General features: G+C 42.9%; 1 protein-coding gene across 1 annotated transcript in view; it reads left to right on the forward strand.

Moving 5' to 3' along the window:
* Positions 1-8,543: 8,543 nt before the first annotated feature.
* LOC143767565 (uncharacterized) overlaps positions 8,544-27,860 on the forward strand; it is a 95,129-nt gene continuing 75,812 nt past the window's right edge. The window contains exons 1-3 of the mRNA XM_077255975.1: positions 8,544-8,613; positions 25,077-25,400; positions 27,037-27,353. Coding sequence (XP_077112090.1) covers positions 8,544-8,613; positions 25,077-25,400; positions 27,037-27,353 — 711 coding nt within the window. The remainder of the gene's footprint in view (positions 8,614-25,076; positions 25,401-27,036; positions 27,354-27,860) is intronic.

The following is a 27,860-nucleotide window of genomic DNA, read 5'->3' on the forward strand; positions in this document are numbered from 1 at the left end:
GCAGTGCATGCAAGGCGACCTAGGAATCTCACAGAACTGAAGAATTTTCCAATCAAGAATAGATGAAAACCCCTCAAACAAGAATTGAAAGAGTCTTGGCTGGCTACAAAAAACATTTACAAGATGTGATACTTGTACTGTGATAAAATGTAAAAAAAAATACAGTCATATGAAAAAGTTTGGGCACCCCTATTAATGTTAACCTTTTTTCTTTATAACAATTTGGGTTTTTGCAACAGCTATTTCAGTTTCATATATCTAATAACTGATGGACTCAGTAATATTTCTGGATTGAAATGAGGTTTATTGTACTAACAGAAAATGTGCAATCTGCATTTAAACAAAATTTGACAGGTGCATAAGTATGGGCACCCTTATCATTTTCTTGAACACTCCTACCTACTTTTTACTGACTTCCTGAAGCACTAAATTGGTTTTGTAACCTCATTGAGCTTTGAACTTCATAGCCAGGTGTATGCAATCATGAGAAAAGCTACTTGAAGTGGCCACTTGCAAGTTGTTCTCCTGTTTGAATCTCCTATGAAGAGTGGCATCATGGGCTCCTCAAAACAACTGTCAAATGATCTGAAAACAAAGATTATTCAACATAGATGTCCAGGGGAAGGATTCAAAAAGTTGTCTCAGAGATTTAACCTGTCAGTTTCCACTGTGAGGAACATAGTAAGGAAATGGAAGAACACAGGTACAGTTCTTGTTAAGCCCAGAAGTGGCAGGCCAAGAAAAACATCAGAAAGGCAGAGAAGAAGAATGGTGAGATCAGTCAAGGACAATCCTCAGGCCACCTCCAAAGACCTGCAGCATCAACTTGCTGCAGATGATGTCACTGTGCATCGGTCAACTATACAACGCACTTTGCACAAGGAGAAGTTGTATGGGAGAGTGATGCGAAAGAAGCCGTTTCTGCAAGCACGCCACAAACAGAGTCGGCTGAGGTATGCAAAAGCACATTTGGAGAAGCCAGTTACATTTTGGAAGAAGGTCCTGTGGACTGATGAAACCAAGATTGAGTTGTTTGGTCATACAAAAAGGCTTTTTTGCATGGGGGCCAAAAAACACAGCATTCCAAGAAAAACACTTGCTATCCACAGTAAAATTTGGTGGAGGTTCCATCATGCTTTGGGGCTGTGTGGCCAATGCCGGCACCGGGAATCTTGTTAAAGTTGAGGGACTCATGGATTCCTCTCAGTATCAGCAGATTCTTGACAATAATGTTCATGAATCAGTGATGAAGTTTAAGTTATGCAGGGGATGGATATTTCAACAAGACAATGATCAAAAACACCGCTCCAAATCTACTCAGGCATTCATGCAGAGGAACAATTACACTGTTCTGGAATGGCCATCCCAGACCCCAGACCTGAATATCATTGAACATCTGTGGGATCATTTGAAGAGGGCTGTCCATGCTCGGCGACCATCAAACTTAACAGAACTGGAATTGTTTTGTAAACAGGAATGGTCAAAAATACCTTCATCCAGGATCCAGGAACTCATTAAAAGCTACAGGAAGCGACTAGAGGCTGTTATTTTTGCAAAAGGAGGATCTACAAAATATTAATGTCACTTTTATGTTGAGGTGCCCATACTTTTGCACCAGTCAAATTTTGTTTAAATGAAGATTGCACATTTTCTGTTAGCACAATAAACCTCATTTCAATCCAGAAATATTACAGTCCAACAGTTATTAGATATATGAAACTGAAATAGCTGTTGCAAAAACCCAAATTGTTCTAAAGAAAAAAGGTTAACATTAATAGGGGTGCCCAAACTTTTTCATATGACTGTATATATATATATATATATATATATATATATATATATACACTCACTGGCCACTTTATTAGGTACACCTGTCCAACTTCTTGTTAACACTTAATTTCTAATCAGCCAATCACATGGCGGCAACTCAGTGCATTTAGGCATGTAGACATGGTCAAGACAATCTCCTGCAGTTCAAACCGAGCATCAGTATGGGGAAGAAAGGTGATTTGAGTGCCTTTGAACGTGGCATGGTTGTTGGTGCCAGAAGGGCTGGTCTGAGTATTTCAGAAACTGCTGATCTACTGGGATTTTCACGCACAACCATCTCTAGGGTTTACAGAGAATGGTCCGAAAAAGAAAAAAAATCCAGTGAGCGGCAGTTCTGTGGGCGGAAATGCCTTGTTGATGCCAGAGGTCAGAGGAGAATGGGCAGACTGGTTCGAGCTGATAGAAAGGCAACAGTGACTCAAATCGCCACCCGTTACAACCAAGGTAGGCCTAAGAGCATCTCTGAACGCACAGTGCGTCGAACTTTGAGGCAGATGGGCTACAGCAGCAGAAGACCACACCGGGTACCACTCCTTTCAGCTAAGAACAGGAAACTGAGGCTACAATTTGTACAAGCTCATCGAAATTGGACAGTAGAAGATTGGAAAAACGTTGCTTGGTCTGATGAGTCTCGATTTCTGCTGCGACATTCGGATGGTAGGGTCAGAATTTGGCGTAAACAACATGAAAGCATGGATCCATCCTGCCTTGTATGGAGCATCTTTGGGATGTGCAGCCGACAAATCTGCGGCAACTGTGTGATGCCATCATGTCAATATGGACCAAAATCTCTGAGGAATGCTTCCAGCACCTTGTTGAATCTATGCCACGAAGAATTGAGGCAGTTCTGAAGGCAAAAGGGGGTCCAACCCGTTACTAGCATGGTGTACCTAATAAAGTGGCCGGTGAGTGTATATATATATATATATATGTAAATATTGGCCTGAATACAAAGGAAATGTGTGTAATCTTTAACTTTAGCCCTTTTGGAGATCAGTTCATCTTCAACTTGCTTAACTGTTCACAATAACAGTAATTTTAACCAGGGGTGCACAAACTTTTATATGCCACTGTATAAGCTCCATTAGTTACGCAGCACTTTAAACTTTCCATCGCTGGCAGCAAACTAAGAAACAACTTTTTTATCTTTTGATGGTTTTGATTGTATATTTATTTTTGAAATTTTACTTAATTTCTAGTTTTTAAAAACTGTCTTTTCAATACTTTTGAGGTACCTATTAAATGCAGCTATTGTAAGGAGGTGGCGGATACTCTCATTTGTCTCCTCTCTCCTATATGCTGGGCATGAGTGCCCCATACGGTATCCTGTGGGTTTACCTGTATGCTATTGTTGTGTATTACTGTTATATTAATGTAATGTGCTATGTACTGTGTATATTGTCTATTGCATGTGTTTAGGTTAGGGACAGAAAGGGTTAAGTAAAGGTAGGGGGTTGGCCCAGCAGGCTGCAAAAAGCAGAGATTTCCTGCTTCTAGAGCAGAGCTCGGGAAGGATATACCCCTGGAGGAGAATTACTACTGCCAGGGACTGCGGGCAGTAGGAACGGGCACTGGAACTGTGGAAGTGTCTACCCCAGGACTGTGTGCTCCCAGGAACTGAGGAACTAGATGGAAGCCAACGAGGCTGCATATCTGAATAGGAAAAGTTAATCTCCTTTAATTTGTAAAGCGCTGCGGAATTTGTTGGCGATATATAAATAAAATTATTATTATTATTATTATTATTACCTCATCCTCATTTAAAGTTTTGTCACTGTTGGTACCAAAGTGTGAAGTCTGGTGCATCCAGAGGATGCCATTCCAGTGTGGAGAGCAACAGTGTGTCTGAGGTAACTAACTGTGCCACAGGGCTGGGTCTTTATCTGTCGTTTCATGTGCAAAGGGCCAGGGTGCTTTTGGACTGTTGCTTTTGGACTCGGTCATGTCTACCGCTGTGCTACCTTGTTACACTATCAAGTGACATTTACAGTGCTCTTCCCAGGGGGGGCACAGTTTAGTTTCACTACCCATTGTTGGACCCACTATTCACTCTGGGGGGTGCACCGATGGGCAGAGGTCTTCTGAAGATCACTGTACCTGTCATGATGATACTCCTATGAGAACTTTTTGCAGTACTGATGCCTTATTTTGTACAGCTTTACTTCCGCAACGTGAGTTTGAGATGGGGGGAAGATGGTTTGCAATGAGCGTTGGCGATCTGATGCCTTATTTAGCACAGTTTTTCTCAGGCTAACAATACCTGATACCTCACATTTAATTTATTAGGGTTGGGACTTTGTCTTGGTTTAATTTTCAATTTTCCTCTACCAACTTTCTTTTCTATTAGGTGTTGGGAATTCTGCGTTGTGTCCATTTCCATGATCTATATTTACATCTATGATTTATATTTGTGCTTCCTTTAGTCCTTGTTGGGCAAATAATAATAATAATACGTTTATTTATATAACGCCAACATATTCTGCAGCCCATTACAAATTATAGAGGAGATTTGTACAGACAATGGACATTACAGCATAACAAAAATCACAGTGCAAAATAGATACCAAGAGGAATGAGGGCCCTGCTCGCAAGCTTACAAACTATGAGGAAAAGAGGAGACACGAGAGGTGGATGGTAACAATTGCTTTCGTTGTTCGAACCAGCCATAGTGTATGGATCGGGTGTTCATGTAAAGCTGCATGAACCAGTTAACTGCCTAAATATGTAACCGTACAGACACAGAGGACTATTAACTGCATAAATTGTCCCGCCTCAACTACTGCAACATATTCTTCTGTGGCCTACCTTCTAACACTCTCGCACCCCTCCAGTCCATCCTTAACTCTGCTGCCCGACTAATTAATCTCTCTTCTCGCTACACTCCTGCTTCCCCTCTTTGTAAATCCCTTCACTGGCTCCCAATTTCCCAGTGTATCCAGTTTAAATTACTAACACTGACCTACAAAGCCATCCATAACCTTTCTCCTCCATATATTTCCATACTAATCTCTCAATATCTTCCCTCGCGTAATCTCCGGTCCTCCCAAAACCTCCTCCTCTCCTTCACGCTTATTCGCTCCTCACCCAATCGCCTCCAAGAATTCTCCCGAATATCACCCATCCTCTGGAATTCAGTGCCCCAGCACGTCCGGTTATCCACTACTTTTGGATCCTTCAAAAGAAACCTGAAAACCCACCTCTTCAAAGAAGCTTACAGCCTGTATAGACCACACGGCCACCTCAACACCATTGGAGCTACTGCAACCCTCGACCTACTGTCTCCTTAATCCTGTAGAATGTAAGCCCGCAAGGGCAGGGTCCTCTTCCCTCTGTATTAGTCTGTCATTGTTAGTTTTGTTTACTGTAAGTGATATTTGCATTTTGATGTAACCCCTTCTCATGTACAGCACCATGGAATCAATGGTGCTATATAAATAATTAAGAATAAATAATAATAATAAATTGTATGAGAGCATGATGTGTGGAACCTGATTTTGGTTTAACTTATATGAATGGGCCACACTGTGATAATTAGGTTAATGCGTGGAGGCAGTAGGCTAGTCTGAACAAATGCGTTTTTAGAGCACGCTTAAAACTGTGGGGATTGGGGATTAATCGTATTATCCTGGGTAGTGCATTCCAAAGAATTGGCGAAGCACGTGAAATGTCTTGGAGACGGGAGTGGGAGGTTCTGATTATTGAGGAGCTAACCTCAGGTCATTAGCAGAATGGAGAGCATGGGTACGGTGGTAGGCTGAGACCAGGGAGGAGATGTGGGATGGTGCTGAGCCATGGAGCGCATCGGTGTAATGGTTGGTGAGGGATATAATGTTTTTTAGTTTACCTCTTAGGTCACTAAAAATTTGAATCTTTTTAGGATGTAACATTATATTGATCTTCAGTGCGTTCCTTATATTGCTGATAATGACTCCTTTGTTCTCCCTCTAAAATGGGATAAATATCTTTCCCCATTACATTGAAAAAATCAGTCACCATTCACACTTCCAAACTTATTTTTTTTCACTCCCTCATCTATAGTAGGGGTTTCCATATCAATTATGATAATGAAGGATGCAATGCACTGGCAATGAAGAACATGTATGGGACTGTTCACATCAACCATTTGCAGTACAGTACAGTTAGATGATAAACCGTATCAACAACTTTAAAGTCAGGACCCACTGACATTTCTTTCATTTTTTATGAATCTGAGTACCTTCCTCCAGATATCCCCAAGTTTCTGTATAGCAAATTCCACCCCAGGACACTCAGAACTGATCCTAGAGAATTCACTAATATGGATATAAAAACCATAATTAATTAAAAGAGGCGAGGTTCCAGTGGATAGATTGACCTGACTATTGAAGGCTCAGACAAGGTGTGGCCAGGACGCTGAGGCAAGTGGACGTGCATCGCTAAGCTCTCTCCGGCGTTTGCAGCACTACCGGTCTCCTGCCCAAGGTACGGCAGTTGGAAGCCTCGGTGTGGCTGAATGAGACACTGGGGAGCCGGCGGGAAGGCACTGGTACAGTGTCTGCTCTGGAGAGCGGCGTGTGTGCGGACTTAAGGCGTCAGTGGTGCTGGATGTTCCAGGAAGCTGAAGGCCACCTGCTGTCTGCAGCCAATACCTCACTTGAGGATCATATTCCGGTGAGCTGAAAGCGGTGAGTGGGCTGAGGGAACGCTTGAGGTCTGGGTTCTTACCCTGATCCAACCCTGGAGACTTGGTGCCCCGATGGCGGGAACGAAGCTGAGAGACGGCGGAAATCTTGGGACCCTTCCTGAGGAGGAGGCTGTGGAGCTGAAGTGCCGCAGGCTGGGAATCCTGAGAAGGCTGGGAAGTTGATTGACTGGCTGACTGGCCTGCTTGCAGCGGAGACACCGGATCTGCAGGTTAGGGAGAGTGGTTTTCTCCCCCTCCTTAAAGCTTTGAAGGATTCCTTGGTGCTGGCCAAAGGGTTAAAATCCTATGGACTTGCAGATTATAATGCACTGCTGCCACCTAGTGCCCCTTTTGAGAACTATGCCTGTTGCACAAAAATATGCAGAAAAATTAAATAGAGAATTTACTTTGTAATCCTTTTGCTATTAAAATCCGACCACTAGCACTACCTTGTGAAGGCATACTGAATAACCAGCCACAAGACTTATCCTTATATTACATACATATCTTGGAAAGGCATCATGAGTCCTAGCAAATCGCAATCTGCAGCTGATAAGCTGAGGACCTTCGCCAGGGGAGTTAACTCGATGACCATGCAGAGACCTTCAAACTAATCGACTCAGGAATCAGAGGATATGGCTCCAGAGCCCACTGTGAAACAGGTATCCACACAACTGCTAATGGCCATCCAAGGCAGCACAGCTTCCCTGACCAGGAAAATTGAAGAGGTTAAAACTGACCTGGGGCTCCTCCGCAATGATATGTCAAACATGGGAGAGAAAGTCCGTCAAGCGGAGGACAGAATCTCGAGTCTGGAGGACCAAACAGCGCCTTTGCCTGAGCGTATCAGAGTGATAGAACAAAAATTGGAACTATGCTCACAAAAGCATGATGATTTAGAGAATAGACTGAAGCGAAACAACATCCATATAATTGGATTGCTGGAGAGGGCAGAAGGAAATAACCCTAGCGACTTCATGGACAGATGGATCCGCAATCTATTTCCAGAAGCCACCTTCTCTGCCAAGTATGCAGTTTAGAGGGCACACCATGTACCTGAGAAACCGAATCCTCCAGGAGCCCCTCCTAGACCTGTACTGGTCAGATTTCTCAACTTGAAAGACGCAGACTATATCCAGCAATTGGCACGAAAGGCCCAAGTAATTAAACATGAAAATGTCACTGTAATGTTGTTTCCAGACTTTCTAGCAGATATGCAGAAATAAAGAGCCTTGTTTACTTCTGTTAAGAGACGCCTGAAAAGTTCCAATGTGATTTATTCAATGACGTATCCAGCCGGGCTTAGGGTAGTAGATGGTGAGAGGGTAATTTTGTTCCAGAACACGAAGGAAGCAGAGGAGTGGATCTCCAGGAGAGAAAGGCGCCAGAAGTAGTAATAATGATGCATGTCAATATGGTAAAATTTTATTATGTGAGCTGAACTTTTAACTCCTGATGGTGAATATTGACTTGACCTTAACATACTATAGTTCTTAATTTCTTACAATACTTACATTCATGCCTGGACTGTGCTGTAATGGTTAATTGTTACACTTTTATCACTGCATATTCCCATATTGATATATTGATTTATTAATGGTTAAGCTGATATTGTCACATCTCTCCCCCTTCTGAATAGACTACCCTTTGGGATTGTGGTGATGTCTTGTGTATATAGCCACTCAAGCTTCTCTTCCTGGGGGAGGTTGATAGAAGAATCTGTAATGGGAGGATGGCGAGGCGCTTAGCTCTGGGGCACTCATGTCATGCTTCCTGGTCCGGGAACTTGGTTACCCTTAGGGTCTAGTAAAAACTAAGTGATCGGACCAATAATTCTGTGGTGCTCTTCTGGGGTATGGGGTGGAGAGGGAGGTGGGGAGGGAGAGGGAGTTGGAGAAATCACTTTAAAAGTATGCACTAAATCCGATATATCTGTTATTGGTGTTTTGGATTGATGGAAAAGAGTATGAGAATTCTAATTATGCCTATGCTTCAGTTTGGAGAAGTTTATGGACATCTCTTGTTGCAATTTTATGATCATTATTAGTCGATGATTCTTAATTTAATCAGAAATTTAGTTAATGACCAGCATTGTGCCTTTACTTTATCGTCCAGGAATGGTTTGTATGTGATGGATCTGAACTAGTGATGAGTGAGCACTAAAATGCTCGGGTGCTCGTTGCTCTGGTTGAGCAGATTGGAATACTCAGGTACTTGACCCGAGCAACGAGCCCAATGTAAGTCTATGGGAGACCTGAATATTTTTACCACGAACCCTCCGGGGGTCCTTTTAAGGTCTAAAAACATCTGAAAATGATGGAAACACTGTTCAAATGAGACGGGGGCATCATGAGGATCGCTCCTGGAAGCATTCCTGACTCCTAGTTCACAGCTGCAAACATTTTTTACCGAGATTCATGCCATTTTTCCCAGTGCAACAAAAAACACACTAAAATGAAACCAAAACAGATTTTGCTGGGAAATATGTTAAGGTACATCCTTTGCAGGTTAATAACTTGCTGTAAGGCCAAATTATTAACCCCAGACCAAAATGTTCCTCCGCCACTTGGGCTTAGTTCAGACGCAGCATTTTTGAAGTGTTTTTCAACTTTAACATTATTTTCAACCACTACAAATGCATTCACTGTGAAATGTCATTGTAACCCCTAGCTGGCCATGTGGTATGTGACAGATCCATCTTATTTCATTTATGAAGGAGGGACTCTTAAAGTCACAGAGCCTATTTTTGCTGGTGTATCATGCTGCATTAATCTTCTTGAAGGGCGATTATTAAACAGTGGGTCTCCTAAACTGTTGTAGCCTATGCTGTGAGTGGATGAGCTGCCAAGAATTACGATGCTCCACAATACCCCTTTCATAAGATGTCCAGGGGGGACTCCTGAAAAAGTGTTGCATTGAATTCAAGGCATGCCCTGCTACCAATTCGTATGCACCCCAATAAGCCTTTGAACCCACATACTGGATGGGGCCATGAAAATCCACTTCACAATATGCATTTTGTGCACCGTACTCATTTGTTTTACACATTGGCAGCAAGGCCATCCCTGCTGCATAGTCAGTCATATGCACCCCAATAAGCCTTTGAACCCACATACTGCCCGTCGTTAAATTGTGGCCAAGCTCTTGCATTTAATAGCAGTGCTGCATTTGGACAAGGACAAGGAGTAATTGTATTGGATGATGTGCAATGCACCGGCAATGAACAACACATATGGGACTGTCTACACCAACCAATTACAGTGCATAACTGTGGACATAATGAAGATGCTGGAGTCATTTGCTTAGGTATATTTTCGAAATGATGAAATCTTATAAAATCATCTGATATCATGTGTTGTTTGCATACATGTTCAAGTAATCCACATTTTCATACTTTCTACTACTAAGGGTAACTCAAAAAATAAATAGTTTTAAAGAAAATCTTAAAGGACTGGAGGTAATTTGGTTCCATCCCCATTAAATCCAAAATGTAAGAGGTTTTATGTGCTAGTAGGATGCCTTTGTGAGGTCATTGACACATCAATAATAAGATGCTGATGGGTTTCTGTTACAGGGTTTTATTCCACATATTAATTATTAATGCAATGTTTCACTATGAATAACCAGTGTTTGGCTAATATTAGATTAGGAAATGTGTCCTCCTGCCTGCACCAGAATATTAGCACAAACTATTTAGATTAGAAAATGTGGCCTCCTATTAGCACAAACGATATAGATTAGGAAATGTGGTCTTCTGCCTGCACCAGAATATTAGCACAAACTATTTAGATTAGGAAATGTGGCCTCCTGCCTCCCGTGTGCACCACAATAATGAAGCAGAAAATTTAGTGTGTCTGGAATAAACTGTTGTCAGAAAGGATTCAGATTAAAAATGTAGGCTGGTCTCTGGACCACACTATTAGCTAAAAGGATTTAGTTTCTGAAATGTGATGACAAGCCTGCAAGACAGTATTGGCACTAATAATTTAGATAAAGAAATGGGGCCTCCTTTCTGCACCACAAAATCTTAGCCCAAACAAGTTTGATTAGGAAATGTGACATCCTGCTGGCACCACAATATTAGAACAAAAGATCATGATTGGGAAATGTGGCTTTCTGCCTGCACCACAATATTAGCCCAAACTATTTTCATTAGGAAATCTGGCCTCCTGCCTACACCACAATGCTAGTGCAAATGATTTTGAATAGGAAATGTAGCCTCCTTCCTGCACCACAGTATTAATCCAATTGATTGTGATTAGAAAAATGTGGCGCCCTGCCTGCACCACACTATTAGCACAATCGTTTTAGATGATGGAAGGTTGTTTTTACACAGGATCCAAAATAGCTGAAGAAACTGACAATAAACTGCATTTCTAACTATCTGAAATCCTGCAGCAGCCCCTGTAGCATCCTCTCTGTACTGTTACACTGACAAAATCATGCCACCAAAACAACATATCCCCTTTTTATATGGAGAGGGTCATGTGATTTTGGCAACCAATTACAGAAGCCCTTGTGTCTGGCATTGTGGATGGTATTTGTTATGTGATTGTCTGCCAGAATCTACACACATTAAGTTAACAAAAAGAGAAAAAATTAAAAAACAAAAACAGTCCGCCATTCCTCTGACCTCTCCACACTAAATCCCTTCATTAAAGACACCCCCCCCCGCTCAACAAACAGCACCACTATCCTAGCCAAAGTCCTAACAAAAGCATTAGTGGAAACACAATCATTTACTGAACTGTTGACGAGTTTTGCTGACTTTAAGGGAAAATGCACGTAAATCCGAACACAAATTCAAATGAGCTACTTTCGTGCCCAATTTGAGATTGCTGAAAGGCATCCAAATAAATCCACTCATCACTATTTATAAAGATTTGCTTTAACATGTCTTTTGGTTTTAAAAAATACAAAGGGCTGAATAGGCAGGGTATTTAGTAACAATAATACAAATGCTTTATAAGGGATCTGTCAGGTTCCCTTTAAGATAATTTATAATTCATTGTTTTTAGAAATGACCATTCTCCTTTTTTTTAGGTTCAGGTTCAGACTTGTCTATAAGACTGGTAAATGGCAATGGTCAATGTAACGGTCGTGTAGAAATCCTCTATAATGGAGCATGGGGAACTGTGTGTGATGATTATTGGGATATTAATGCTGCACAAGTTGTATGCCGGCTGTTAAATTGTGGCCAAGCTCTTGCATTTAATGGCAGTGCTGCATTTGGCCAAGGACAAGGAGTAATTGTATTGGATGATGTGCAATGCACCGGCAATGAACAACACGTATGGGACTGTCTACACCAACCATTTACAGTGCATAACTGTGGACATAATGAAGATGCTGGAGTCGTCTGCTCAGGTATATTTTCAAAATGATGAAATCTTATACAATCATCTGATATGATATGTTGTTTGCATAGATGTTCAAGTAATCCACATTTTCATATTTTCTACTACTAAGGGTAACTCAAACAATCAATAGTTTTTATAAGAAAATCTTGAAGGACTAGAGGCCCTTTGGTTCCTTCCCCATTAAGTCAAAAATGTTAAGAGGTTTCATGTGCTAGCAGGATGCCTTTGTGAGGTCATTGACACATCAATAATAAGATGCTGATGGGTTTCTGTTATAGGGTTTTATTCCACATATTAATTATTAATGTAATGTTTGACTATCCATAACCAATATTTTTCTAATATTAGATTAGGAAATGTGGTCTACTGCCTGCACCAGAAAATTAGCACAAACTATTTAAATTAGGAAATGTGGCCTCCTGCCTCCTGCGTGCACCACAATAGTAGAGCAGAAGATTTAGTGTGTCTGGTTTAAACTGTTGTCAGAAAGGATTCAGATTAAAAAATGTAGGCTGGTCTCTGGACCACACTATTAGCTAAAAGGATTTAGATTCTAAAATGTGATGACAAGCCTGCAAGACAGTACTAGCACAAATAATTTAGATAAAGAAATGGGGCCTCCTGTTATGACCTGGTGGTTTAGAGGCCACACTGATATGACCTGGTGGCTAAAACGCAACATGGGACGAGCTCTGAGGAGGTGGTATCTCTACTGACCGCATTCCCTAATCCTAACAACAACACTAGTAATAGCCGTGGGATGTTCCTGACTCTCCCTAGACACCTCTTCACAGCCTAAGAACTAACTACCCCAAGAGAAGGAAATAGAAAGCTATCTTGCCTCAGAGAAAACCCCCAAAAGGAAAGATAGCCCCCCACAAATATTGACTGTGAGTGGAGAGGGAAATGACGTACACAGAAATGAAATTAGATTTAAGCAAAGGAGGCCAATACTAAACTTGATAGACAGAGAGAAAAGGATACTGTGCGGTCAGTATTAAAAACTACATAAATCCACGCAGAGTTTACAAAAATGAACTCCACACTGACTCACGGTGTGGAGGGGCAAATCTGTTTCCCAAGAGCTTCCAGCTAGCCTGAAAATGACATAGTGACAATCTGGACAAAAAGAGAAATGTTTGCAAAGCAATAGAGTCCAAAGCAAATGGACAAACAAGAACTAGCAAAAACTTATCTTTTGCTGACAAGGACAGGCCATATGAGAAATCCAAGGAGAGAACCATATCCAACCAAGAACATTGACAGCTGGCATGAACTAAAGCCCAGAGCAGGTTTAAATAACAAACCCAGGCAAGGCGATCAGTGAAGGCAGCTGCTACAGTTACCTAAAGGAGCAGCAGTTCCACTCGAAACCACCAGAGGGAGCCCAAGTGCAGAACTCACAAAAATAACATTAGCAACCACAGGAGGGAGCTCCAGAACGGAATTCACAACAGTACCCCCCCTTGAGGAGGGGTCACCGAACCCTCACCAGAGCTCCCAGGCCGATCAGGACGAGCCAAATGGAAAGCACGAACCAAATCGGCAGCATGAACATCGGAGGCAACAACCCAAGAATTATCCTCCTGGCCATAACCCTTCCACTTGACCAGATACTGAAGCTTCCGCCTCGAAAAACGAGAATCCAAAATCTTCTCCACCACATATTCCAATTCCCCCTCAACCAACACCGGAGCAGGAGGATCAACGGAGGGAACCATAGGTACCACATATCTCCGCAACAAGGATCTATGGAACACATTATGAATGGAAAAAGAAGCTGGAAGGGCCAAACGAAAAGACACCGGATTGATAATTTCAGAAATCTTATAAGGCCCAATAAAGCGAGGCTTGAACTTAGGGGAAGAAACCTTCATAGGAACATGACGAGAAGACAACCAGACCAAATCCCCAACATGAAGCCGGGTACCAACACACCGACGACGGTTAGCAAAACGTTGAGCCTTTTCCTGAGACAACGTCAAATTGTCCACCACATGAGTCCAAATTTGCTGCAACCTGTCCACCACAGAATCCACACCAGGACAGTCAGAAGGCTCAAGCTGCCCCGAAGAAAAACGAGGATGAAAACCAAAGTTACAAAAGAAAGGCGAAACCAAGGTAGCCGAACTAGCCCGATTATTAAGGGCAAACTCGGACAACGGCAAAAAGGTCACCCAATCATTCTGATCAGCAGACACGAAGCATCTCAAAAAGGTTTCCAAAGTCTGATTGGTTCGCTCCGTTTGGCCATTTGTCTGAGGATGGAATGCTGAAGAAAAAGACAAATCAATGCCCATTCTAGCACAAAAGGACCGCCAAAACCTAGAAACGAACTGGGAACCTCTGTCAGACACAATATTCTCCGGAATACCATACAAACGAACCACATGCTGAAAAAATAATGGAACCAAATCAGAGGAGGAAGGCAACTTAGGCAACGGTACCAAATGGACCATCTTAGAAAACCGGTCACAAACCACCCAAATGACAGACATCTTCTGAGAAACAGGAAGATCAGAAATAAAATCCATGGAAATATGCGTCCAGGGCCTCTCAGGAATAGGCAAAGGCAAAAGCAACCCACTGGCACGGGAACAGCAAGGCTTAGCCCGAGCACAGGTCCCACAGGACTGCACAAACAAACGCACATCCCGCGACAAGGAAGGCCACCAAAAGGACCTAGCCACCAAATCTCTGGTACCGAAAATCCCAGGGTGACCAGCCAACACCGAACAATGAACCTCAGAAATTACCCTGCTAGTCCATCTATCAGGAACAAACAGTTTCCCCACTGGACAGCGGTCAGGTTTATCAGCCTGAAACTCCTGAAGTACCCGCCGCAAATCAGGGGAGATGGCAGAAAGAATCACCCCCTCCTTGAGGATCCCAGCCGGCTCAAGAACTCCCGGAGAATCAGGCAAAAAACTCCTAGAAAGGGCATCAGCCTTCACATTCTTAGATCCCGGAATATACGAGACCACAAAATCAAAACGGGAGAAAAACAGAGACCACCGAGCTTGTCTAGGATTCAACCGCTTAGCAGACTCGAGGTAAATCAGATTCTTATGATCAGTCAAGACCACCACGCGATGCTTGGCTCCCTCAAGCCAATGTCGCCACTCCTCAAATGCCCACTTCATAGCCAACAACTCCTGATTGCCGACATCATAATTACGCTCAGCAGGCGAAAACTTTCTGGAGAAGAAAGCACATGGTTTCATCAAAGAGCCATCAGAATTTCTCTGAGACAAAACGGCCCCTGCCCCAATCTCAGAAGCATCAACCTCAACCTGAAAAGGGAGAGAAACATCTGGCTGACGCAACACAGGGGCAGAAGTAAAATGACGTTTAAGCTCCTGAAAGGCCTCAACAGCCGCAGAGGACCAATTCATCACATCAGCGCCCTTCCTCGTCAAATCGGTCAGAGGCTTCACCACACTAGAAAAATTAGCAATAAAGCGGTGATAAAAATTAGCAAAGCCCAAAAATTTCTGAAGGCTCTTTACAGATGTAGGTTGAGTCCAATCATGAATGGCCTGGACTTTAACAGGGTCCATTTCAATAGCCGAGGGAGAAAAAAATGAAACCCAAAAAAGTAACCTTCTGAACTCCAAAGAGGCACTTAGACCCCTTCACAAACAACGCATTAGCATGAAGGACCTGAAATACCATCCTAACCTGCTTCACATGAGACTCCCAATCATTGGAAAAAAACAAAATATCATCCAAATACACAATCATGAATTTATCCAGATAATTCCGGAAGATATCATGCATAAAGGACTGAAATACCAATGGAGCATTAGAGAGCCGGAATGGCATCACAAGATATTCAAAATGGCCTTCGGGCGTATTAAATGCTGTTTTCCATTCATCACCTTGTTTAATATGCACGAGTGTCATGATTCTCAATGGCGAGAGAACATAGCCCAGCATATATGAGAACTAGCTCTTGGAAGATGGAAACTATACTGACCATGAACTAAACCTGCCGCACAACTAGAAGTGGCCGGGTAGCATGCCTACGTTTTTTAACCCTAGATGCCCAGCGCCAGCCGGAGAACTACCTAATCCTAGCAGAGGAAAAGACAGTCCTGGCTCACCTCTAGAGAAATTTTCCCAAAAGGCAGACAGAGGCCCCCACATATATTGGCGGTGATTTTAGATGAAATGACAAACGTAGTATGAAAATAGGTTTAGCAAAATCGAGGTCCGCTTTCTAGATAGCAGGAAGACAGAAAGGACACTTTCATGGTCAGCAGAAAACCCTATCAAAACACCATCCAGAAATTCCTTTAAGACTCTAGCATTAACTCATAACACCAGAGTGGCAATTTCCGATCACAAGAGCTTTCCAGACACAGAAACGAAACAGCAGCTGTGAACAGGAACAAAATGCAAAAACACACAAGGACAAAAGTCCAACTTAGCTGGGAGTTGTCTAGTAGCAGGAACAAGCACAGAGGGCTTCTGATTACATTGTTGACCGGCAAGAAACTGACAGAGGAGCAAGGTTATATAGCGACTCCCACATCCTGATAGGAGCAGGTGAACAGAGGGGATGATGCACACAAGTTCAATTCCACAAGTGGCCACCGGGGGAGCCCAGAATCCAATTTCACAACAGTACCCCCCCCCCTCAAGGGGGGGGCACCGAACCCTCACCAGAACCACCAGGGCGATCAGGATGAGCCCTATGAAAGGCACGGACAAGATCGGAGGCATGAACATCAGAGGCAGTGACCCAAGAATTATCCTCCTGACCGTATCCCTTCCATTTGACCAGATACTGGAGTCTCCGTCTGGAAACACGAGAGTCTAAGATCTTTTCCACAACGTACTCCAACTCACCCTCAACCAACACCGGAGCAGGAGGCTCAACGGAAGGCACAACCGGTACCTCATACCTGCGCAACAATGACCGATGAAAAACATTATGAATCGAAAAGGATGCAGGGAGGTCCAAACGGAAGGACACAGGGTTAAGAATCTCCAATATCTTGTACGGGCCGATGAACCGAGGCTTAAACTTAGGAGAAGAAACCCTCATAGGGACAAAACGAGAAGACAACCACACCAAGTCCCCAACACAAAGCCGAGGACCAACACGACGACGGCGGTTGGCAAAAAGCTGAGTCTTCTCCTGGGACAACTTCAAATTGTCCACCACCTGCCCCCAAATCTGATGCAACCTCTCCACCACAGCATCCACTCCAGGACAAGCCGAAGATTCCACTTGACCGGAGGAAAATCGAGGATGAAACCCCAAATTACAGAAAAACGGGGACACCAAGGTGGCAGAGCTGGCCCGATTATTGAGGGCGAACTCCGCCAAAGGCAAAAAAGCAACCCAATCATCCTGATCCGCAGACACAAAACACCTCAAATATGTCTCCAAGGTCTGATTAGTCCGCTCGGTCTGGCCATTAGTCTGAGGATGGAAAGCAGATGAAAAAGACAAATCTATGCCCATCCTAGCACAGAATGCCCGCCAAAATCTAGACACGAATTGGGTCCCTCTGTCAGAAACGATATTCTCAGGAATACCATGCAAACGAACAACATTTTGAAAAAACAGAGGAACCAACTCGGAAGAAGAAGGCAACTTAGGCAAGGGAACCAGATGGACCATCTTAGAGAAACGGTCACACACCACCCAGATGACAGACATCTTCTGAGAAACAGGCAGATCCGAAATAAAATCCATCGAGATGTGCGTCCAAGGCCTCTTCGGGATAGGCAAGGGCAACAACAATCCACTAGCCCGAGAACAACAAGGCTTGGCCCGAGCACAAACGTCACAAGACTGCACAAAGCCTCGCACATCTCGTGACAGGGAAGGCCACCAGAAGGACCTTGCCACCAAATCCCTGGTACCAAAGATTCCAGGATGACCTGCCAATGCAGAAGAATGAACCTCAGAGATGACTCTACTGGTCCAATCATCAGGAACAAACAGTCTACCAGGTGGGCAACGATCAGGTCTATCCGCCTGAAACTCCCGCAAGGCCCGCCGCAGGTCTGGAGAAACGGCAGACAATATCACTCCATCTTTAAGGATACCTGTGGGCTCAGAATTACCAGGGGAGTCAGGCTCAAAACTCCTAGAAAGGGCATCCGCCTTAACATTCTTAGAACCCGGTAGGTACGACACCACAAAATTAAACCGAGAGAAAAACAACGACCAGCGCGCCTGTCTAGGATTCAGGCGCCTGGCAGACTCAAGGTAAATTAAATTTTTGTGGTCAGTCAATACCACCACCTGATGTCTGGCCCCCTCAAGCCAGTGACGCCACTCCTCAAAAGCCCACTTCATAGCCAAAAGCTCCCGATTCCCAATATCATAATTCCGCTCGGCGGGCAAAAATTTACGGGAAAAAAAAGCACAAGGTCTCATCACGGAGCAGTCGGAACTTCTCTGCGACAACACCGCCCCAGCTCCGATTTCAGAAGCGTCGACCTCAACCTGAAAAGGAAGAGCAACATCAGGCTGACGCAACACTGGGGCGGAAGAAAAGCGGCGCTTGAGCTCCCGAAAGGCCTCCACAGCATCAGGGGACCAATCAGCAACATCAGCACCCTTCTTAGTCAAATCAGTCAATGGTTTTACAACATCAGAAAAACCAGCAATAAATCGACGATAAAAGTTAGCAAAGCCCAAAAATTTCTGAAGACTCTTAAGAGAAGAGGGTTGCGTCCAATCACCAATAGCCTGAACCTTGACAGGATCCATCTCGATGGAAGAGGGGGAAAAAATGTATCCCAAGAAAGAAATCTTTTGAACCCCAAAAACACACTTAGAACCCTTCACACACAAGGAATTAGACCGCAAAACCTGAAAAACCCTCCTGACCTGCTGGACATGAGAGTCCCAGTCATCCGAAAAAATCTGAATATCATCCAGATACACAATCATAAATTTATCCAAATAATCGCGGAAAATGTCATGCATAAAGGACTGGAAGACTGAAGGGGCATTTGAAAGACCAAAAGGCATCACCAAATACTCAAAATGGCCCTCGGGCGTATTAAATGCGGTTTTCCACTCATCCCCCTGCTTGATTCGCACCAAATTATACGCCCCACGGAGATCAATCTTAGAGAACCACTTGGCCCCCTTTATACGAGCAAACAAATCAGTAAGCAGTGGTAACGGATATTGATATTTAACCGTGATTTTATTCAAAAGTCGATAATCAATACACGGCCTCAAAGAGCCGTCTTTCTTAGACACAAAGAAAAAACCGGCTCCTAAGGGAGATGACGAAGGATGAATATGTCCCTTTTCCAAGGACTCCTTTATATATTCTCGCATAGCAGCGTGTTCAGGCACAGACAGATTAAATAAACGACCCTTAGGGTATTTACTACCCGGAATCAAGTCTATGGCACAATCGCACTCCCGGTGCGGAGGTAGTGAACCAACCTTGGGTTCTTCAAAAACGTCACGAAAGTCAGACAAGAATTCAGGAATCTCAGAGGGAATAGATGATGAAATGGAAACCAAAGGTACGTCCCCATGAGTTCCTTTACATCCCCAGCTTAACACAGACATAGCTCTCCAGTCGAGGACTGGGTTATGAGATTGCAGCCATGGCAATCCCAGCACCAAAACATCATGTAGATTATACAGCACCAGAAAGCGAATAACCTCCTGGTGATCCGGATTAACACGCATAGTCACTTGTGTCCAGTATTGTGGTTTATTACTAGCCAATGGGGTGGAGTCAATCCCTTTCAGAGGTATCGGAGCCTCCAGTGGCTCCAAATCATACCCACAGCGTTTGGCAAAGGACCAATCCATAAGACTCAAAGCAGCGCCAGAGTCGACATAGGCGTCCGCGGTAATAGATGACAAAGAACAAATCAGGGTCACAGATAGAATAAACTTAGACTGTAAAGTGCTAATTGAAACAGACTTGTCAGGCTTCTTAGTACGCTTAAAGCATGCTGATATAACATGAGTTGAATCACCACAATAGAAGCACAACCCATTTTTTCGTCTAAAATTCTGCCGCTCGCTTCTGGACAGAATTCTATCACATTGCATATTTTCTGGCGTTTTCTCAGTAGACACCGCCAAATGGTGCACAGGTTTGCGCTCCCGCAGACGCCTATCGATCTGAATAGCCATCGTCATGGACTCATTCAGACTCGCAGGCACAGGGAACCCCACCATAACATCCTTAATGGCATCAGAGAGACCTTCTCTGAAAATCGCCGCCAGGGCGCACTCATTCCACTGAGTAAGCACAGACCATTTGCGGAATTTTTGGCAGTATATTTCAGCTTCATCTTGCCCCTGAGACAAGGACATCAAGGCCTTTTCCGCCTGAAGCTCTAAATGAGGTTCCTCATAAAGCAACCCCAAGGCCAGAAAAAACGCATCCACATTGAGCAACGCAGGATCCCCTGGTGCCAATGCAAAAGCCCAGTCTTGAGGGTCGCCCCGGAGCAAGGAAATTACAATCCTGACCTGCTGTGCAGGGTCTCCGGCAGAGCGAGACTTCAGGGACAAAAACAATTTGCAATTATTTTTAAAATTTTGAAAGTGAGATCTATTCCCCGAGAAGAATTCAGGCAAAGGAATTCTAGGCTCAGACATAGGTGCATGAACAACAAAATCTTGCAAATTTTGTACCTTTGTGGCGAGATTATTCAAACCTGTAGCTACACTCTGAAGATCCATTTGAAACAGGTGAACACAGAGCCATTCAAGGATTAGAAGGAGAGAAAGAGAGGAAGGCTGCAGTATAGGCAGACTAGCAAGTGATTCAATTAAGAGCACACTCAGAACTAGAGGAAAAAAAAAAAAAAATTGTAGCAGACTTTTTTTTTTTTTCTCCTTTCTCAGCCAGTAATTTAACCCTTTTTTGGGCCGGTCAAACTGTCATGATTCTCAATGGCGAGAGAACATAGCCCAGCATATATGAGAACTAGCTCTTGGAAGATGGAAACTATACTGACCATGAACTAAACCTGCCGCACAACTAGAAGTGGCCGGGTAGCATGCCTACGTTTTTTAACCCTAGATGCCCAGCGCCAGCCGGAGAACTACCTAATCCTAGCAGAGGAAAAGACAGTCCTGGCTCACCTCTAGAGAAATTTTCCCAAAAGGCAGACAGAGGCCCCCACATATATTGGCGGTGATTTTAGATGAAATGACAAACGTAGTATGAAAATAGGTTTAGCAAAATCGAGGTCCGCTTTCTAGATAGCAGGAAGACAGAAAGGACACTTTCATGGTCAGCAGAAAACCCTATCAAAACACCATCCAGAAATTCCTTTAAGACTCTAGCATTAACTCATAACACCAGAGTGGCAATTTCCGATCACAAGAGCTTTCCAGACACAGAAACGAAACAGCAGCTGTGAACAGGAACAAAATGCAAAAACACACAAGGACAAAAGTCCAACTTAGCTGGGAGTTGTCTAGTAGCAGGAACAAGCACAGAGGGCTTCTGATTACATTGTTGACCGGCAAGAAACTGACAGAGGAGCAAGGTTATATAGCGACTCCCACATCCTGATAGGAGCAGGTGAACAGAGGGGATGATGCACACAAGTTCAATTCCACAAGTGGCCACCGGGGGAGCCCAGAATCCAATTTCACAACACACGAGATTATATGCCCCTCGAAGGTCGATTTTAGTAAACCAACTGGCCCCCTTAATCCGAGCAAACAAATCAGAAAGTAAAGGTAAAGGGTACTGGAATTTGACCGTGATCTTATTGAGAAGGCGATAATCTATACAGGGTCTCAAGGAGCCATCCTTCTTGGCAACAAAAAAAATCCCGCTCCCAACGGTGATGAAGACGGTCGAATATGCCCCTTCTCCAAGGACTCCTTTACATAACTCTGCATAGCGGCATGCTCTGGCACAGACAGATTGAAAAGTCGGCCCTTAGGGAACTTACAGCCAGGAATCAAATTAATGGCACAATCGCAGTCCCTATGAGGAGGCAGGGAACTGGACTTGGGCTCATCAAATATATCCTGGAAATCAAACAAAAACTCAGGAACTTCAGAAGAAGGGGACGAGGAAATGGACATCAAAGGAATATCACTATGTATCCCTTGACAACCCCAACCAGTTACAGACATAGATCTCCAATCCAGCACTGGATTATGTACCTGTAACCATGGAAAACCCAGCACAACAACATCATGCAAATTATGCAACACCAAAAAGCGAATATTTTCCTGATGTGCTGGAGCCATGTGCATGGTTAACTGTGTCCAGTACTGAGTTTTATTCTTGGCCAATGGCGTAGCATCAATCCCCCTTAAGGGAATAGGGCTCTGCAAAGGCTCCAAGGAAAAACCACAGCGCTTGGCAAATTCTAAGTCCATTAAGTTCAGGGCAGCGCCAGAATCCACAAATGCCATAACAGAAAAGGACGACAATGAGCAAATCAGGGTAACAGACAAGAGAAATTTAGGCTGTACAGTACTAATGGTAACAGACCTAGGGACCCTCTTAGTACGCTTAGGGCAATCAGAAATAGCATGAGCAGAATCACCACAGTAAAAACACAGGCCATTCTGACGTCTGACTTTCTGCCTTTCTGCTCTAGTCAAAATCCTATCACATTGCATAGGCTCAGGACTCTGCTCAGAGGACACTGCCATATGGTGCACCACCTTGCGCTCGCGCAGGCGCCGATCAATCTGAATGGCCAAAGACATTGACTCATTCAGACCAGCAGGCGTGGGAAACCCCACCATAACATCTTTAAGGGCTTCAGAAAGACCCTTTCTGAAAATCACTGCCAGGGCACAGACCACTTTCTAAATTTCTGGCAGTATACTTCTGCTGCTTCCTGACCCTGACACAGAGCCAGCAAAGTTTTTTCTGCCTGATCCACAGAATTAGCCTCGTCATACAGCAATCCGAGCGCTTGAAAAAATGCGTCAATATTGAGCAATGCAGGATTTCCTGGCTCAAGGGAGAATGCCCAGTCCTGCAGGTCGCCATGCAGCAAAGAAATAACAATCTTCACCTGCTGAATGGGGTCACCAGAGGAACGGGGTCTCAGAGCAAAAAACAATCTGCAATTATTTTTAAAGTTCAAAAATTTAGATCTATCCCCAGAAAATAAATCAGGAATAGGAATTCTAGGCTCTAATACTGGAGTCTGGACAACATAATCTTGGATACTCTGTACCCTTGCAGCGAGTTGATCCACGCGCAAGGACAGACCCTGAACCTCCATATCAGCACCAAAATCCTGAACCACCAAGAGATTAAGGGGAAAAAAAAGACAAAACAAGCTACAAAGGAAAAAAAATTACTCAGAACTTTCTTTTCCCTCTTTTGAGATGCATTTAACACATTGTGGGCCAGCTGTACTGTTATGACCTGGTGGTTAAGAGGCCACACTGATATGACCTGGTGGCTAAAATGCAACATGGGACGAGCTCTGAGGAGGTGGTATCTCTACTGACCGCAGTCCCTAATCCTAACAACAACACTTGTAATAGCCGTGGGATGTTCCTGACTCTCCCTAGACACCTCTTCACAGCCTAAGAACTAACTACCCCTAGAGAAGGAAATAGAAAACTATCTTGCCTCAGAAAAAAACCCCAAAAGGAAAGATAGCCCCCCACAAATATTGACTGTGAGTGGAGAGGGAAATGACGTACACAGAAATGAAATCAGATTTAAGCAAAGGAGGCCAATACTAAACTTGATAGACAGAGAAAAAAAAGGATACTGTGCGGTCCGTATTAAAAACTACAAAAATCCACGCAGAATTTACAAAAATGAACTCCACACCGACTCACGGTGTGGAGGGGCAAATCTGTTTCCCCAGAGCTTCCAGCTAGCCTGAATATGACATAGTTACAAGCTGGACAAAAAGAGAAATGTTTGCAAAGCAATAGAGTCCAAAGCAAATGGACAAACAAGAACTAGCAAAAACTTATATTTTGCTGACAAGGACAGGCCATATGAGAAATCCAAGGAGAGAACCAAATCCAACCAAGAACCTTGACAGCTGGCATGAACTAAAGCCCAGAGAATGTTTAAATAACAAACCCAGGCAAGGCGATCAGTGAAGGCAGCTGCTACAGCTACCTAAAGGAGCAGCAGTTCCACTCGAAACCACCAGAGGGAGCCCAAGGGCAGAACTCACAAAAATACCATTAGCAACCACAGGAGGGAGCTCCAGAACAGAATTCACAACAGCCTCCTTTCTGCACCACAAAATCTTAGCCCAAACAAGTTTGATTAGGAAATGTGACATACTGCTGGCACCACAATATTAGAACAAAAGATCATGATTGGGAAATGTGGCTTTCTGCCTGCACCACAATATTAGCCCAAACTATTTTCATTAGGAAATCTGGCCTCCTGCCTACACCACAATGTTAGTGCAAACGATTTTGAATAGGAAATGTAGCCTCCTTCCTGCACCACAGTATTAATCCAATTGAATGTGATTAGGAAATGTGGCGCCCTGCCTGCACCACACTATTAGCACAATCGTTTCAGATGATGGAAGGTTGATTTTACACAGGATCCAAAATAGCTGAAGAAACTGATAATAAACTGCATTTCTAACTATCTGAAAACTTGCAGCAGCCACTGTAGCATCCTCTCTGTACTGTTACACTGACAAAATCATGAAACCAAAACATATCCCTTTTTATATGGAGAGGGTCATGTGATTTTGGCAACCAATTACAGAAGCCCTTGTGTCTGACATTGTGGATGGTATTTGTGCTGTGATTGTCTGCCAGAATCTACACACATTAAGTTAAGAAAAAGAGAAAAAATAAAAAACAAAAACAGTCAACCATTCCTCTGACCTCTCCACACTAAATCCCCTCATTAAAGACCCCCCCGCTCAACATACAGCACCACTATCCTAGCCAAAGTGCTAACAAAAGCATTAGTGGAAACACAATCATTTACTGAACTGTTCACGAGTTTTGCTGACTTTAAGGGAAAATGCACGTAAATCCGAACACAAATTCAAATGAGCTCCTTTCGTGCCCAATTTGAGATTGGTGAAAGGTATCCGAATAAATCCACTCATCACTATTTATAAAGATTTGCTTTAACATGTATTTTAGTTTTAAACACTACAAAGGGCTGAATAGGCAGGGTATTTAGTAACAATAATACAATTGCTTAATAGGGGATCTGTCAGGTTCCCTTTAAGATAATTTATAATTCATTGTTTTTAGAAATGACCATTCTCCTTTTTTTTAGGTTTAGGTTCAGACTTGTCTATAAGACTGGTAAATGGCAATGGTCAATGTAACGGTCGTGTAGAAATCCTCTATAATGGAGCATGGGGAACTGTGTGTGATGATTATTGGGATATTAATGCTGCACAAGTTGTATGCCGGCAGTTAAATTGTGGCCAAGCTCTTGCATTTAATGGCAGTGCTGCATTTGGCCAAGGACAAGGAGTAATTGTATTGGATGATGTGCAATGCACCGGCAATGAACAACACGTATGGGACTGTCTACACCAACCATTTACAGTGCATAACTGTGGACATAATGAAGATGCTGGAGTCGTCTGCTCAGGTATATTTTCAAAATGATGAAATCTTATACAATCATCTGATATGATATGTTGTTTGCATAGATGTTCAAGTAATCCACATTTTCATATTTTCTACTACTAAGGGTAACTCAAACAATCAATAGTTTTTATAAGAAAATCTTGAAGGCCTAGAGGCACTTTGGTTCCTTCCCTATTAAGTCCAAAATGTTAAGAGGTATTATGTGCTAGTAGGATGCCTTTGTGAGGTCATTGACACATCAATAATAAGATGCTGATGGGTTTCTGTTATAGGGTTTTATTCCACATGTTAATTATTAATGTATTGTTTGACTATCCATAACCTATATATTTTGCTAATATTAGATTAGGAAATGTGGTCTACTGCCTGCACCAGAAAATTAGCACAAACTATTTAGATTAGGAAATGTGGCCTCCTGCCTCCTGCGTGCAGCACAATAATAGAGCAGAAGATTTAGTGTGTCTGGAATAAACTGTTGTCAGAAAGGATTCAGATTAAAAAATGTAGGCTGGTCTCTGGACCACACTATTAGCTAAAAGGATTTAGATTCTGAAATGTGATGACAAGCCTGCAAGACAGTACTAGCACAAATAATTTAGATAAAGAAATGGGGCCTCCTTTCTGCACCACAAAATCTTAGCCCAAGCAAGTTTGATTAGGAAATGTGACATCCTGCAATATTAGACCAAAAGTTCATGATTGGGAAATGTGGCTTTCTGCCTGCACCACAATATTAGCCCAAACTATTTTCATTAGGAAATCTGGCCTCCTGCCTACACCACAATGTTAGTGCAAATGATTTTGAATAGGAAATGTAGCCTCCTTCCTGCACCACAGTATTAATCCAATTGAATGTGATTAGGAAATGTGGCGCCCTGCCTGCACCACACTATTAGCACAATTGTTTCAGATGATGGAAGGTTGATTTTACACAGGATCCAAAATAGCTGAAGAAACTGACAATAAACTGCATTTCTAACTATCTGAAAACTTGCAGCAGCCACTGTAGCATCCTCTCTGTACTGTTACACTGACAAAATCATGCCACCAAAACAACATATCCCCTTTTTATATGGAGAGGGTCATGTGATTTTGGCAACCAATTACAGAAGCCCTTGTGTCTGGCATTGTAGATGGTATTTGTGCTGTGATTGTCAGCCAGAATCTACACACATTAAGTAAACAAAAAGAGAAAAATTAAAAAACAAAAACAGTCCGCCATTCCTCTGACCTCTCCACACTAAATCCCTTCATTAAAGACCCCCCCGCTCAACATACAGCACCACTATCCTAGCCAAAGTCCTAACAAAAGCATTAGTGGAAACACAATCATTTACTGAACTGTTCACGAGTTTTGCTGACTTTAAGGGAAAATGCACGTAAATCCGAACACAAATTCAAATGAGCTCCTTTCATGCCAAATTTGAGATTGCTGAAAGGTATCCGAATAAATCCACTCATCACTATTTATAAAAATTTGCTTTAACATGTATTTTGGTTTTAAACATTACAAAGGGCTGAATAGGCACGGTATTTAGTAACAATAATACAAATGCTTTATAGGGGATCTGTCAGGTTCCCTTTAAGATAATTTATAATTCATTGTTTTCAGAAATGACCATTCTCCTTTTTTTTAGGTTCAGGTTCAGACTTGTCTATAAGACTGGTAAATGGTAATGGTCAATGTAACGGTCGTGTTGAAATCCTCTATAATGGAGCATGGGGAACTGTGTGTGATGATTATTGGGATATTAATGCTGCACAAGTTGTATGCCGGCAGTTAAATTGTGGCCAAGCTCTTGCATTTAATGGCAGTGCTGCATTTGGCCAAGGACAAGGAGTAATTGTATTGGATGATGTGCAATGCACCGGCAATGAACAACACGTATGGGACTGTCTACACCAACCATTTACAGTGAATAACTGTGGACATAATGAAGATGCTGGAGTCGTCTGCTCAGGTATATTTTCAAAATGATGAAATCTTATACAATCATCTGATATGATATGTTGTTTGCATAGATGTTCAAGTAATCCACATTTTCATATTTTCTACTACTAAGGGTAACTCAAACAATCAATAGTTTTTATAAGAAAATCTTGAAGGACTAGAGGCACTTTGGTTCCTTCCCTATTAAGTCCAAAATGTTAAGAGGTTTTATGTGCTAGTAGGATGCCTTTGTGAGGTCATTGACACATCAATAATAAGATGCTGATGGATTTCTGTTATAGGGTTTTATTCCACATGTTAATTTTTAATGTATTGTTTGACTATCCATAACCTATATATTTTGCTAATATTAGATTAGGAAATGTGGTCTACTGCCTGCACCAGAAAATTAGCACAAACTATTTAGATTAGGAAATGTGGCCTCCTGCCTCCTGCGTGCACCACAATAATAGAGCAGAAGATTTAGTGTGTCTGGAATAAACTGTTGTCAGAAATGATTCAGATTAAAAA

This window comes from Ranitomeya variabilis, chromosome 4 (genome assembly GCF_051348905.1).
Source record: "Ranitomeya variabilis isolate aRanVar5 chromosome 4, aRanVar5.hap1, whole genome shotgun sequence".
NCBI classification, from domain to species: domain Eukaryota; kingdom Metazoa; phylum Chordata; class Amphibia; order Anura; family Dendrobatidae; genus Ranitomeya; species Ranitomeya variabilis.